Source organism: Oncorhynchus clarkii, chromosome 23 (genome assembly GCF_045791955.1).
Source record: "Oncorhynchus clarkii lewisi isolate Uvic-CL-2024 chromosome 23, UVic_Ocla_1.0, whole genome shotgun sequence".
In the NCBI taxonomy this organism is placed as follows: domain Eukaryota; kingdom Metazoa; phylum Chordata; class Actinopteri; order Salmoniformes; family Salmonidae; genus Oncorhynchus; species Oncorhynchus clarkii.
In genome coordinates, this window is record NC_092169.1 from 50,675,052 (window position 1) to 50,690,855 (window position 15,804).

Consider the following 15,804-nt stretch of genomic DNA (forward strand, 5'->3'; position numbering starts at 1 on the left):
TCAAACAAACTATGCGACAATAGAACAAGAAGCTCTTGCTTTGTTGTTGGCTCTGCAATACTTCGAAGTATACATTGGTTCCAGTGCCCTACCAGTGATTGTGTATACTGACCATAACCCCTTAGTTTTTCTCCACCGAATGTACAACCAGAACCAGCGCCTTATGCGTTGGGCGCTGATTGTACAAAATTATAATTTGGAGATCCGCCACAAAAAGGGTTCAGATAATGTGTTGGCAGATGCTTTGTCTCGTGTGTGAAGATGATTTCAGTATGTTTTGCAAGGTTGTTGATTTGTTGTGAGTGTTCATTTAAATACTGTAGTCGCAATCCCCCCTAGGGTTGCTCTTTTAAGGGTGGGAGTGTTACGGATACAGGTATCCTGTGTCTGTGTGTATCCTGTGTCTGTGTGTATCCTGTGTGTGTTTCTTTTCTCTCCTTCTCCCCTCACAGGTGAAAATCATCACTCCCCAATCAGTCAACAATCAACCCATCAATCAGAAGACACACCTCCTCCTGTTTCCTACCCTATCACAGTTCCTTCCCCATGGTTTAAAAACCCCATCATTTGTTTGTTCAGGAGCTCAATCTTTGTAATGCCATGTTGGAAGATAGCTGTTCTTTGTAGATTTCAGGAGAGCTCAATCTTTGTAATGCCATGTTGGTAGATAGCTGTTCTTTGTAGATTTCAGGAGAGCTCAATCTTTGTAATGCCATGTTGGTAGATAGCTGTTCTTTGTAGATTTCAGGAGAGCTCAATCTTTGTAATGCCATGTTGGTAGATAGCTGTTCTTTGTAGATTTCAGGAGAGCTCAATCTTTGTAATGCCATGTTGGTAGATAGCTGTTCTTTGTAGATTTCAGGAGAGCTCAATCTTTGTAATGCCATGTTGGAAGATAGCTGTTCTTTGTAGATTTCAGGGTAGCTCAATCTTTGTAATGCCATGTTGGAAGATCTCGGTTCTTCACTCGCTCTCTGTGTATTAATTAACCTCTTCTTTTGTTTGAGCACCTCCAAATCACTTGGTCATCTCCTGTGAGTATTGTTTTTGTTTATGGTGTTTGCTGGTGGGAAAAAGGGGAAACCAAGACAAGTCGCCCATGGGCATACACTACCCGTAGGTAAACTTTGTTAAAACACACTAGTTAGAACTGGGCGGACCACCCACTGTATTTTTGGTTAGTTAGTTAGCTGTTGTTGAAATAGGCTAGCCTAGCTTAGGGGTGTTTTTGCATATTTGTTTCTTTCCTTGGGTCCAGCTCAGCCCCTTTTCCTGCTCCCCCCCCCATTACCGTGTGTTTATAATAAACCCTGAGTTTGACGGTATTATTTCGGTTGTCGTGGTTATTTCGTTCACTTTTACTTTGTCACTATTATAATTTACATGAGTTATGTTACGGGTCTCACTACCATCCCCCCCTAGACTGTCGGGCCAAAAGAGATTCGTAACACAAGGTAAGGAAACATGTTGTTTTGTAATTTGGGTGAACTATTCCTTTAAACATGGTTATTGGTGTGAACAAGCCTGTAGAGAGCTGGGTGAGATAGAATGTCTCAGCCAGGTAGTGGACATGACAATATCAGCTGTAGTCAATGCTAAGACTCACCTGTGGCAACATGGAGGCCATGAAGTCCAGTACAGGCAGTACCAGGCCACTGGGTAGCAGAGACAGAGCCCCTATAGCAGCCTGGAGGGACCCTGACGCCCTGGGGAGCTCCAGGGGCCCGGGTGGGCCTATTCTCCTCCCGTATCCCAGGCACGTCCACTGGTCCCGGATGAAATGAGCTGCCATACGGCCCCAGTCCTTGAGGAGAGGACCCTGCTCTGAAACACTGTGACAGATGACAAACTCTTAATATTTCAGAGATATTGGCAAGGCCCACTGATTACTACTATCTCCCAGACAACACATCTACTAGGGACCTCTGATTACTACTATCTCCCTGACAACACATCTACTAGGGACCTCTGATTACTACTATCTCCCAGACAACACATCTACTAGGGACCTCTGATTACTATTATCTCCCAGACAACACATCTACTAGGGACCTCTGATTACTACTATCTCCCAGACAACACATCTACTAGGGACCTCTGATTACTACTATCTCCCTGACAACACATCTACTAGGGACCTCTGATTACTACTATCTCCCAGACAACACATCTACTAGGGACCTCTGATTACTACTATCTCCCTGACAACACATCTACTAGGGACCTCTGATTACTACTATCTCCCAGACAACACATCTACTAGGGACCTCTGATTACTACTATCTCCCAGACAACACATCTACTAGGGACCTCTGATTACTACTATCTCCCTGACAACACATCTACTAGGGACCTCTGATTACTACTATCTCCCAGACAACACATCTACTAGGGACCTCTGATTACTACTATCTCCCAGACAACACATCTACTAGGGACCTCCGATTACTACTATCTCCCAGACAACACATCTACTAGGGACCTCCGATTACTACTATCTCCCAGACAACACATCTACTAGGGACCTCTGATTACTACTATCTCCCTGACAACACATCTACTAGGGACCTCTGAATACCCAAATTAGAGCTGTGCAAAATAGATTTTAGTTTTACGGAAAGGAGAAAAAAAAACTAACTTGCCAAATAGTTGTGTTAAGAGGTCTTAAAACGACTAGAGTGGGTCTAAGAGGTTATTGTAATATGTTCTGTTGTATTTAAATTCTTAATGCACGTAATGTGCACGTGAGTTATAGATCCTGTGGCTCAGAAAGCATAGCATTTGGAACACCAGGGTTGTGGGTTCTATTCCCACGGGGATCAGTATGAAAATAATAAAACACATGAAAATGTATGCACTCACTGCTGTAAGTCCCTTTGGAAAAGAGTGTCTGCTAATTCATTAAAAACGTTTAAAAAAATAAGAGGTATGTGGGTGGAGGAGGGTTAGGCTGGGTGGTGTCATATGTATAGGTAACAGGAATGTGGATGTTGTGTTTTTACTTTGCTATTTTTAACATTTCTTAAGGACTCTTGGAAGACTAGCCCTTGGGCTAAAAGAGATCCTAATAAAATCTATACATTTCTATTGGACACTAAATAATCTGCAACACAACCAAAACAAACAGCAAATACATCCAACAAGTTGGTAGAGTCCCTGGCTTGATGTAATCATTGTGTGCTGGGAATATGGGACCAAATACTAAACCTGACTACTTTAATACACATAAGTTGATTTGACCCGATACTTTTGGTCCCATAAAAAGGGGGGACTATATGTACCTTTAATTTCTAAACGGTTCACCCTACATGGAGGACAATACCCTCAAATTAAAGCTGTCAGTCTGAACTTTAACCTCATTGTCATTGTATCAATCCAAAGTGCTGGAGTACAGAGACAAAACAACAACAAATGTGTCACTGTCCCAATACATTAGCAGCTCACTGTATGTAGATGTGCATATCCTTGACACAATCTCCATTTGACCTGTAACCTCTGGGAGATGGGTTTTCTCCCACATGTAAATTCCAGGTTGAACAGCAAATTATTGAAGAGCATGTGACCAAAACAGTCACAAATTAGACCCGTGACTGGCAGAGAAACGAGGGTCATTTAGTGTTTATACTAGTGGTTTACTATACAACACATTGTCCTGATGATACAGTACATCTGCATTTAAACAATAACATGCATTCTATATACTACACAAAGTGTTCTGTACTGACCCTGTTGACTGAGCTGCAGTTGGAGGTTTCAGCAGGGTCTGGTTGAAGTTGACCAGAGAGAGAGGAGGGGCTGGGGGTGGAGCAGGGGAGTAGAAGTAGCTAGACAGATGAACCAGTAGAATTGTGGTCTCTGATTGGAGGTTGAACACTCCCAACGCTGCAACCTCACAGGTCATGGCCAACGACGCCATGGCAACCGCCCTGGACACCTGACCCGCCACAGAGGGGATCTAAGAGAAACACACACAAGTCCCTTCCAGTTTTATAGTGAAAACCATGGTGAATATAAACATGACATGACAAATAGCAGTTCAACTAGTCTTTTTGAAATCAGAGTCTAACTGCTAAAGAAAATATCCCATTTTTCAAATTGACACACGAATCCAATTATGTATGAAGTGACTAGCGAAGGAGAGCAGCCTGAGAGAGGGGAGGTCGATCCTGGAATACTGTACCTGGTCAGCTTCTAGGGTCCTCAGGACGTATCTGAGGAGTCTGGGGAAATAGGCCTCCTGTACCTTGGAGTGGTTCCACTCTAACACACTGTACATCAGCACCACCTCCTTCAGCACTGACAGGTAGAGCTCAGCACGCTCTACATCACATAGCTGGAGAGGACAGACAAACAAAACACAGGCGGAGGACAAATGCAGGTACATGATCAATGTTGTAGGATGTGAGATTGAGTGAGTGACAGTAAGTGAGTGAGTGAGTGAGTGAGTGACAGTGAGAGCGAGTGACAGTGAAAGCGAGAGAGAGTGACAGTGAAAGCGAGAGTGACAGTGAGTGAGTGAGTGAGTAAAAGCGAGAGAGAGTGAGTGACAGTGAGTGAGTGAGTGTTATGGATTTTATGAATAATGACTAAATTACGTATACATTTAACGTAGAACTATAACTAACATAATTACTACCCTGTCACTGTATGAAACTTATTAGAATCATAAAACTAAATCTAATGTGTGTAGTTTTAGTCAAAAATTAGAACAAGGACTTTCTGTTCCTTTTTAGTATGTAAGCAGGGTGTAAGTGAGAAACAAATGGAGCTATCGTCAGACAAGCTGGAACACTGTGTTCCTTACAGGACATTCTGTCCCCACCCAGGGAGGGGAGAGACCTTGGGCTTGTAGTAGATTGTTTAACAGGTGGCAGACTATTTATGAGTAGAAGAAGACTTGTGAACTATGTTGCCATTGTATCTGAGAGGAGGAGGGACATTGATGACGAAATGTGAGGTATATAGACCAATGTTCCAGAAATGATAGGCAGAGCTCTCATAAATAAACATTCCTGACAATTGTAGCTGGGCCTCCGTCTTATTCATTCCAACCAGTTTCCTACAAATCCTGGGTATCAGGCTGAGTAATCAATTCAATTGGGTTTATGAACACTGAGAACATAATTCTCTTGACAGTGAGTGAGTGAGTGAGTGAGTGAGTGAGTGAGTGAGTGAGTGAGTGAAAGCAAGAGAGAGTGACAGTGAGAGCGAGAGTGTGTGTTCACCTCCTGTAGTTCTCCACTCAGTCTTCGGAGGATAAACTCCTGAATGGGCTCCACCACGCCCAGAACCAGCGTTTCCATGGAGACCGTCACACTGTCTTCTGTATGAGACAGAAGACAAAAAACGTATTATTTTTTAAACAATGAATGACATCTTATTTTGCATGTTTCCAGTGTTATGAATCAATGTGGATCATTACTAAGAATCAATTTGAATCACTGCTATGTATCACTACTTGAGTCAAGTAGAGCAGAGTAGAGTACAGTAGAGCACAGTAGAGTAGAGAACAGTACAGTACAGCAGAGTACAGCAGAGTACAGTAGAGTAGAACACAGTACAGTAGAGTACAGTAGAGTAGAACACAGTACAGTAGAGTACAGTAGAGTACAGTAGAGTACAGTAGAGTAGACCAGAGAACAGTACAGTACTGTAGAGTACAGCAGAGTACAGTAGAACACAGTACAGTAGAGCACAGTAGTTTACAGCAGAATACAGTAGAGTACAGTAGAGCAGAGAACAGTACAGTAGAGTACTGTGGAGTATAGTACAGCAGAGTACAGTACAGTACATTAGAATACAGTAGAGTGCAGTAGATACCTTGTTCTTTCGCTACTGCAGCAGGGGTGTGTCTGGCTGGTGTGAGCTGCAGTACTGCAGCAGGGGTGTGTCTGGCTGGTGTGAGCTGCAGTAATGCAGCAGGGGTGTGTCTGGCTGGTGTGAGCTGCAGTAGTCGTAGCAGCAGCTGCAGGCTCTTGTCAGTCTTGCGTAGCGGCAGGTAGACATTAGTGTGGAGCCTGCTCAGTGTGTCCAGTAGGGGGCGTAAGAGCGAGTCCATCCCACCGCTGACACCAGTAGTCTGCTCTCCTCCAGACCTCTGAGTCCTCCCCTCTATGTCAACACACAGTAGGATGGCCTTGGCTAGCAGCTCCTCCTCTCCTGGGTCTGGGACACTGTCTGTCTGGTCTGTTGGACGTCACAACAAAGTTCATCAGTACAGTCATCTATTCTGTATACTGGAGGTGAGTCCATCTACACATACTCGTATCTGTACCTGTTGATATTCTTCATCGGATAATACTCGGAATTGGAAAAACTGATTCAGCTGTGCCAGCCGGGACTCACCTGTGCCAGCCGGGACTCACCTGTGCTAGCCGGGACTCTGAGGAAGAGCTCCATTTGGTGTTGGACGTAGCCTCTCACAGTCTCTCTCTCTGGAGAGGTACTGGTACTGGTACCATCAGCTGATTCTCTGACACAGGGCCTGAAGCTGCCTTCACTGTCAGCCAGCCAGTCACACAGCTAGTGAGGAGACACAGAAACACAAGGGACAACTGATGGAAAAACACTAAATATTTAAAAACTGTTTGAAAAGATTAGAGCTCTTCCTCATTCCACCCCCACAGTACCTGATTCCAGAGAACAGAGCTCTTCCCTCATTCCACCCCCACACAGTACCTGATTCCAGAGAACAGAGCTCTTCCCTCATTCCACCCCCACACAGTACCTGATTCCAGAGAACAGAGCTCTTCCTCATTCCACCCCCACACAGTACCTGATTCCAGAGGACAGAGCTCTTCCTCATTCCACCCCCACACAGTACCTGATACCAGAGATCTTCCCTCATTCCACCCCCACACAGTACCTGATTCCAGAGGACAGAGCTCTTCCTCATTCCACCCCCACACAGTACCTGATTCCAGAGATCTTCCCTCATTCCACCCCCACACAGTACCTGATTCCAGAGATCTTCCCTCATTCCACCCCCACACAGTACCTGATTCCAGAGAACAGAGCTCTTCCTCATTCCACCCCCACACAGTACCTGATTCCAGAGATCTTCCCTCATTCCACCCCCACACAGTACCTGATTCCAGAGAACAGAGCTCTTCCTCATTCCAACCCCACAGAGTACCTGATTCCAGAGATCTTCCCTCATTCCACCCCCACACAGTACCTGATTCCAGAGAACAGAGCTCTTCCTCATTCCACGCCCACACAGTACCTGATTCCAGAGATCTTCCCTCATTCCACCCCCACACAGTACCTGATTCCAGAGAACAGAGCTCTTCCTCATTCCAACCCCACACAGTACCTGATTCCAGAGAACTTCCCTCATTCCACCCCCACACAGTACTTGATTCCAGAGAACAGAGCTCTTCCTCATTCCAACCCCACACAGTACCTGATTCCAGAGATCTTCCCTCATTCCACCCCCACACAGTACCTGATTCCAGAGAACAGAGCTCTTCCTCATTCCACGCCCACACAGTACCTGATTCCAGAGATCTTCCCTCATTCCACCCCCACACAGTATCTGATTCCAGAGAACAGAGATCCTCCCTCATTCCACCCCCACAGTACCTGATTCCAGAGGCCAGAGCTCTTCCCTCATTCCACCCCCACACAGTACCTGATTCCAGAGGACAGAGCTCTTCCCTCATTCCACCCCCACACAGTACCTGATTCCAGAGAACAGAGCTCTTCCTCATTCCACCCCCACACAGTACCTGATTCCAGAGCTCTTCCTCATTCCACCCCCACACAGTACCTGATTCCAGAGATCCTCCCTCATTCCACCCCCACACAGTACCTGATTCCAGAGGACAGAGCTCTTCCTCATTCCACCCCCACACAGTACCTGATTCCAGAGGACAGAGCTCTTACTCATTCCACCCCCACACAGTACCTGATTCCAGAGGACAGAGCTCTTCCTCATTCCACCCCCACACAGTACCTGATTCCAGAGATCAGAGCTCTTCCCTCATTCCACCCCCACACAGTACCTGATTCCAGAGGACAGAGCTCTTCCTCATTCCACCCCCACACAGTACCTGATTCCAGAGAACAGAGCTCTTCCTCATTCCACCCCCACACAGTACCTGATTCCAGAGTTCTTCCCTCATTCCACCCCCACACAGTACCTGATTCCAGAGAACAGAGCTCTTCCTCATTCCACCCCCACACAGTACCTGATTCCAGAGAACAGAGCTCTTCCTCATTCCACCCCCACACAGTAACTGATTCCAGAGAACAGAGCTCTTCCTCATTCCACCCCCACACAGTACCTGATTCCAGAGAACAGAGCTCTTCCTCATTCCACCCCAACACAGTACCTGATTCCAGAGCTCTTCCTCATTCCACCCCCACACATAACCTGATTCCAGAGAACAGAGCTCTTCTCTCATTCCACCCCCACACAGTACCTGATTCCAGAGAACAGAGCTCTTCCCTCATTCCACCCCCACACAGTACCTGATTCCAGAGAACAGAGCTCTTCCTCATTCCACCCCCACACAGTACCTGATTCCAGAGGACAGAGCTCTTCCTCATTCCACCCCCACACAGTACCTGATTCCAGAGCTCTTCCTCATTCCACCCCCACACAGTACCTGATTCCAGAGGACAGAGCTCTTCCTCATTCCACCCCCACACAGTACCTGATTCCAGAGATCTTCCCTCATTCCACCCCCACACAGTACCTGATTCCAGAGAACAGAGCTCTTCCTCATTCCACCCCAACACAGTATCTGATTCCAGAGAACAGAGATCCTCCCTCATTCCACCCCCACACAGTACCTGATTCCAGAGATCTTCCTCATTCCACCCCCACACAGTACCTGATTCCAGAGAACAGAGATCCTCCCTCATTCCACCCCCACACAGTACCTGATTCCAGAGAACAGAGCTCTTCCTCATTCCACCCCCACACAGTACCTGATTCCAGAGGACAGAGCTCTTCCTCATTCCAACCCCACACAGTACCTGATTCCAGAGATCTTCCCTCATTCCACCCCCACACAGTACCTGATTCCAGAGAACAGAGCTCTTCCTCATTCCACGCCCACACAGTACCTGATTCCAGAGATCTTCCCTCATTCCACCCCCACACAGTACCTGATTCCAGAGGACAGAGCTCTTCCTCATTCCACCCCCACACAGTACCTGATTCCAGAGATCAGAGCTCTTCCCTCATTCCACCCCCACACAGTACCTGATTCCAGAGGACAGAGCTCTTCCTCATTCCACCCCCACACAGTACCTGATTCCAGAGAACAGAGCTCTTCCTCATTCCACCCCCACACAGTACCTGATTCCAGATAACAGAGCTCTTCCTCATTCCACCCCCACACAGTACCTGATTCCAGAGAACAGAGCTCTTCCTCATTCCACCCCCACACAGTACCTGATTCCAGAGAACAGAGCTCTTCCTCATTCCACCCCCACACAGTACCTGATTCCAGAGAACAGAGCTCTTCCTCATTCCACCCCCACACAGTACCTGATTCCAGAGCTCTTCCTCATTCCACCCCCACACAGTACCTGATTCCAGAGAACAGAGCTCTTCCTCATTCCACCCCCACACAGTACCTGATTCCAGAGAACAGAGCTCTTCCTCATTCCACCCCCACACAGTACCTGATTCCAGAGAACAGAGCTCTTCCTCATTCCACCCCCACACAGTACCTGATTCCAGAGAACAGAGCTCTTCCTCATTCCACCCCCACACAGTACCTGATTCCAGAGGACAGAGCTCTTCCTCATTCCACCCCCACACAATACCTGATTCCAGAGAACAGAGCTCTTCCTCATTCCACCCCCACACAGTACCTGATTCCAGAGCTCTTCCTCATTCCACCCCCACACAGTACCTGATTCCAGAGGACAGAGCTCTTCCTCATTCCACCCCCACACAGTACATGATTCCAGAGGACAGAGCTCTTCCTGATTCCACCCCCACACAGTACCTGATTCCAGAGGACAGAGCTCTTCCTCATTCCACCCCCACACAGTACCTGATTCCAGAGGACAGAGCTCTTCCTTATTCCAACCCCACATAGTACCTGATTCCAGAGGACAGAGCTCTTCCTCATTCCACCCACACACAGTTCCTGATTCCAGAGGACAGAGCTCTTCCTCATTCCACCCCCACACAATACCTGATTCCAGAGGACAGAGCTCTTCCTCATTCCACCCCCACACAGTTCCTGATTCCAGAGGACAGAGCTCTTTCCTCATTCCACCCCCACACAATACCTGATTCCAGAGAACAGAGCTCTTCCTCATTCCACCCCCACACAATACCTGATTCCAGAGAACAGAGCTCTTCCTCATTCCACCCCCACACAGTACCTGATTCCAGAGGACAGAGCTCTTCCTCATTCCACCCCCACACAGTACCTGATTCCAGAGGACAGAGCTCTTCCTCATTCCACCCCCACACAGTACCTGATTCCAGAGGACAGAGCTCTTCCTCATTCCACCCCCACACAATACCTGATTCCAGAGATCAGAGCTCTTCCTCATTCCACCCCCACACAGTACCTGATTCCAGAGAACAGAACTCTTCCTCATTCCACCCCCACACAGTACCTGATTCCAGAGAACAGAGCTCTTCCTCATTCCACCCCCACACAGTACCTGATTCCAGAGGACAGAGCTCTTCCTCATTCCACCCCCACACAGTACCTGATTCCAGAGGACAGAGCTCTTCCTCATTCCACCCCCACACAGTACCTGATTCCAGAGAACAGAGCTCTTCCTCATTCCACCCCCACACAGTACCTGATTCCAGAGGACAGAGCTCTTCCTCATTCCACCCCCACACAGTACCTGATTCCAGAGAACATAGCTCTTCCTCATTCCACCCCCACACAGTACCTGATTCCAGAGAACAGAGCTCTTCCTCATTCCACCCCCACACAGTACCTGATTCCAGAGGACAGAGCTCTTCCTCATTCCACCCCCACACAGTACCTGATTCCAGAGGACAGAGCTCCTCCCTCATTCCACCCCCACACAGTATCTGATTCCAGAGGACAGAGCTCTTCCTCATTCCACCCCCACACAGTACCTGATTCCAGAGGATAGAGCTCTTCCTCATTCCACCCCCACACAGTACCTGATTCCAGAGCGGTGTTCCTCTACGTAGAGACTCGTCTGCTCTGAAATGCACCAGCAAACTAAACACATCATCCAATGTCACTAAGGTCTGCAAAAGATGGAACAAAGACAATCTAAAATGGCAGTTTCTAAACAGATGCTGTCATTTGTACGCTGACAGCTATAAGCTCTTCTTCAACACTCTATTTGGGTGCAAAATGTCATCACTTTGTACCAAAGCCGCACAGCCTCAAACACATCATAGTGTCTTACCACATCTGTCAGGGAGAGGGCACTGTTCAGCAGGAAACACTGGGCAGCTCCTCTCAGTAGCACCTGGTGGGTGATCATAGTGCAGCGGAGCACCTCCCTGAGATACAACACAGAAATCATTAGGGACAGTTTCCCAGACACAGATTGCCCCTAGCCATCGACTTGAACAGTCTGTTCAACGGAGATTCATAGAATCCACACTTCCACACCAAGAAATGCTACTATGAACAATAAATAATGAACCTTATGTCAAGTTAGAGTCTTAGAGACAATGTCTGCATCTGAAATGGTACCCTATTCCCTATGCAGGCAGCCAGGGACCAGGAGAGGGCAGGGAGGAAGATGGGACAGGGCCCAGGAGAGGGCAGGGAGGAAGATGGGACAGGGCCCAGGAGAGGGCAAGGAGGAAGGTGGGACAGGGCCCAGGAGAGGGCAAGGAGGAAGGTGGGACAGGGACCAGGAGAGGGCAGGGAGGAAGATGGGACAGGGACCAGGAGAGGGCAGGGAGGAAGATGGGACAGGGCCCAGGAGAGGACAGGGAGGAAGATGGGACAGGGTCTGAGAGAGGGCAGGAAGGAAGATAAGACAGGCTACCTGAGAGAGGGCAGGGAGGAAGGTGGGACAGGCTACCTGAGAGAGGGCAGGGAGGAAGATGGGACAGGGTCTGAGAGAGGGCAGGAAGGAAGATGGGACAGGCTACCTGAGAGAGGTCAGGGAGGAAGATGGGACAGGGCCTGAGAGAGGGCAGGGAGGAAGGTGGGACAGGCTACCTGAGAGCTTGCAGGCCGTCGGGGCCCAGGAGAGGGCAGGGAGGAAGGTGGGACAGGGCCCGAGAGAGGAAGAGGATGGGGACAGCACACCAGTGTTGAGAACCTAGCCGCTGGACAAGCTGCAGCAACACAGGACCTGAGGAGACAGAGGATCAACATTAGACCCTCTCTGATGAACAGTCATTACTGTTACAACAAGATGGAGCAACACAGGACCTGAGGAGACAGAGGATCAACATTAGACCCTCTCTGATGAACAGTCATTACTGTTACAACAAGCTGCAGGACAAACATCTGGCTCAAGTTCAGTTGGGAGAAAACCTTTTTGAAATGTACATGAATTTGTCCAATAATAAGAACCCAGATTTCCCTCTGCAAAAAGTTGTGCTACGGTGTATCCTACTGAACATGGCCCAGGTGATTCAGTGCCCTGTGATGAAGCTCTGTTACAGTACCTCTGTTCTCCTGTGGCAGGCTGCTGAAGAACGTGACCATGAAGACCTGCAGCTTGACTCCCAGCTCAGGACACTCTCCTACACTCTGTCCTGCAGTCCTGGAGATGAAGAGACATAACCTTCCTCAACAGTCACTCTAAATAGGCCTAACTCACTACTTCATCACTAGCAGAAACGGCATCATCTGTGAGTCTATAAATCAATATTGTGTTTTGCTGTTGTGCTGCTATGATCACTGGCTCACCTGTGAAAGAGGGAGCTTTCAGACATCACATCCATGAAAGGACCCAGAATGAACTGAGGAAGAAAGGATAAGAAGAGGTCAATCTCTCATACACTAACCACCTACTGTCCCTCATCATCTCACCCACCAAGACAACAAACTAAACAACGACCGCGAATACACCACTACTGAAAAGGAAGTTGCTGACTATTGTACATTCCCAATATGTCCTTCATACCATCACAGTCACCTAATCATCCCCAGCTTACAATCAGCTCATTCCTCCCCCCTCCTCTCCCCTGTAACTATTCCCCAGGTCACTGCTGTAGATGAGAATGTGTTCTCATTCAACTTCCCTGGTAAAATAAGGGTTAAATTAATAAAATAAACAAACTAATAACATAGAAAAGGGAAAAATAGAATTAGGTCAGTCTGGGTTGATGTTCTAACACTGACTGACAACTGTACCAGGTACCTGTGAGAAGGCCGGGGCGAAGGCCCACCTGGAGTCTGGGTTGATGTTCTAACACTGACTGACAACTGTACCAGGTACCTGTGAGAAGGCTGGGGCGAAGGCAGGGCGTCAGACCACCTGGAGTCTGGGTTGATGTTCTAACACTGACTGATAACTGTACCAGGTACCTGTGAGAAGGCCAGGGCGAAGGCCGGGGCGAAGGCAGGGCGTCAGACCACCTGGAGTCTGGGTTGATGTTCTAACACTGACTGACAACTGTACCAGGTACCTGTGAGAAGGCCGGGGCGAAGGCCGGGGCGAAGGCAGGGCGTCAGACCACCTGGAGTCTGGGTTGATGTTCTATAACACTGACTGACAACTGTACCAGGTACCTGTGAGAAGGCAGGGGCGAAGGCAGGGCGTCGGAGCACCTGGAGTCTGGGTTGATGTTCTATAACACTGACTGATAACTGTACCAGGTACCTGTGAGAAGGCCAGGGCGAAGGCAGGGCGTCAGACCACCTGGAGTCTGGGTTGATGTTCTAACACTGACTGACAACTGTACCAGGTACCTGTGAGAAGGCCGGGGCGAAGGCCGGGGCGAAGGCAGGGCGTCAGACCACCTGGAGTCTGGGTTGATGTTCTATAACACTGACTGACAACTGTACCAGGTACCTGTGAGAAGGCCGGGGCGAAGGCAGGGCGTCAGACCACCTGGAGTCTGGGTTGATGTTCTATAACACTGACTGACAACTGTACCAGGTACCTGTGAGAAGGCCAGGGCGAAGGCAGGGCGTCGGAGCACCTGGAGTTCCAGTAGGTGATCCACTCCCTCTCTCATGACGGACTTGTTCTCACTGTGGAACATACGCTGGTACACACCCAGCAGCCATGACGGGTGGAACAGACTGACGCCTGAGAGAAGACAGATGGACGATTGGTAGGCAGTATTTAGTGGGATATAAAAGGTTTGGGTTGTCACCTTATGGTTGAGAGACACACACATCACCTTGACTATCATTGGCTGCTGTTTGGATCAACGTATGGATTCTGTTGAGCACAGGGCGGACCACGTGAATCTACACAACACAGAGGAACGGTAATAGTTCTTTACGACGTCATAATGGTGTTATAAATGTATAATGCATTAGGAAGAGGGGTTTGATAGCAAGTGTTATCCATATTATATCTCACCTGGTTCTCCTCCAGTGTCTCCATAACCAAGGCATAGTCCTCCCAGAACTCTCTGAGCAGCTTGCATCTGTCTGGGGCCCATCTGAATATGATCTCCTCATTATCTGCAAAGGACTCACATAGTTACAATTAGGTTAAACTATACAGTTTTAGAGACTTGAGTATTATTCTGTATAGTAAAGAACATATTTTAACATGGGTAATATTAATCAAGCTTGTCTGTCTGAATGTCAGTCGCATGTATCAGCATCTTACCTTCACTTGACACTGAACTGCTTGGAAACTCAACCGCCTCATCCTCTGACAGAGCGACACACCTTTTCAGCAGGTACAACGCCCGCTTCCGGGACACGTTGTCTTTGTGCGTCAGTCCATCTTGTAGAATCCTCCAGAACTGCAGAGAACGACGAGGGTCAGGTCGAGTATAGCTCAGACTTTGAGGAAGGGTGTGTTGCTGTACTTTAGCCGGAGAGAAGAGATAGTCCGAGAGAGTTGTTAAACACAGCAAGGCGCGTTCTGTCACCACAGGTGAGTCCGTGTTTGAGCTGTCACTCTTGTGCCAGCTACACAAATCCTCTAAAATGAACCGGAGTTTACTCGCTATCCCATCCTCGCTGTAGCAGTTGAGGAGAGTGAAAATAAGCCGAACGGTGATTTTGGAGACCAGAGCATCCGGTAACGTCTTGATACAGGACAGGGCAGATGAGAGGATCGACGTGGTCAATTCTTCGTTGGATGAGAGAGCGGGTAGGATGACTGACATGGCTTCGATAGCCACGTCGATACCCAGCCGCCCCTCATCCTGGCCAGGAAGCTCTTCCTCTGTCTCCCCGTCTGGCAGCTGGAAGGATGGCAGGACAGCGCGGGCGACTCGCCCCGAAACGGCCGTGTCACACAGTGTGTTGATGCAGACAGAAAGAAGCCTGCACACAGCGATGGTGATTTCAGCCCTTCCATCTGGCACACGTTTACCTTTGCACGCCCCGTCTCCGTTAGAGACTTTCAAGAGAAGTGGTAAACATTGTGTCCAAATGATCGATTCAACTTTTCGTAGAAAGATGTCTCTTTTTGCAATTGAAAAGGCAACTTTGTCTCCATCGTCAGATGTGTCAGACTGGGGTAGTTTACCAATTCCATCAATAAACGTTGTCAGTGCCTCTACTCTTTCTGTGTCCGGCCACGAGTCAGTTGGCCAGCACAACGTGTTAAAAAAAGTATCCGGATCATGGCAACTTGATAAAAGGGCATTGATTAAAATAGAAGACATTTCAAAAGCCGACTTCAATGTGTTCACAGAGATTCATACATGACCTCATGTTTCTTGTCGGTATG

General features: G+C 48.2%; 1 protein-coding gene across 1 annotated transcript in view; it reads right to left on the bottom strand.

The window, feature by feature from the left end:
- The window catches only part of LOC139381865 (probable methyltransferase TARBP1), a 44,312-nt gene extending 28,508 nt beyond the window's left edge, over positions 1 to 15,804 (bottom strand). Inside the window, exons 1-15 of the mRNA XM_071125692.1 lie at positions 14,728 to 15,804; positions 14,473 to 14,576; positions 14,288 to 14,357; positions 14,045 to 14,193; positions 12,846 to 12,898; positions 12,602 to 12,699; positions 12,147 to 12,282; positions 11,377 to 11,473; positions 11,123 to 11,212; positions 6,366 to 6,522; positions 5,821 to 6,186; positions 5,226 to 5,323; positions 4,181 to 4,333; positions 3,726 to 3,955; positions 1,607 to 1,832 (exon numbers count right to left, since the gene is read on the bottom strand). Coding sequence (XP_070981793.1) covers positions 1,607 to 1,832; positions 3,726 to 3,955; positions 4,181 to 4,333; positions 5,226 to 5,323; positions 5,821 to 6,186; positions 6,366 to 6,522; positions 11,123 to 11,212; positions 11,377 to 11,473; positions 12,147 to 12,282; positions 12,602 to 12,699; positions 12,846 to 12,898; positions 14,045 to 14,193; positions 14,288 to 14,357; positions 14,473 to 14,576; positions 14,728 to 15,739 — 3,039 coding nt within the window. The 5' untranslated portion in view covers positions 15,740 to 15,804. The remainder of the gene's footprint in view (positions 1 to 1,606; positions 1,833 to 3,725; positions 3,956 to 4,180; positions 4,334 to 5,225; positions 5,324 to 5,820; positions 6,187 to 6,365; positions 6,523 to 11,122; positions 11,213 to 11,376; positions 11,474 to 12,146; positions 12,283 to 12,601; positions 12,700 to 12,845; positions 12,899 to 14,044; positions 14,194 to 14,287; positions 14,358 to 14,472; positions 14,577 to 14,727) is intronic.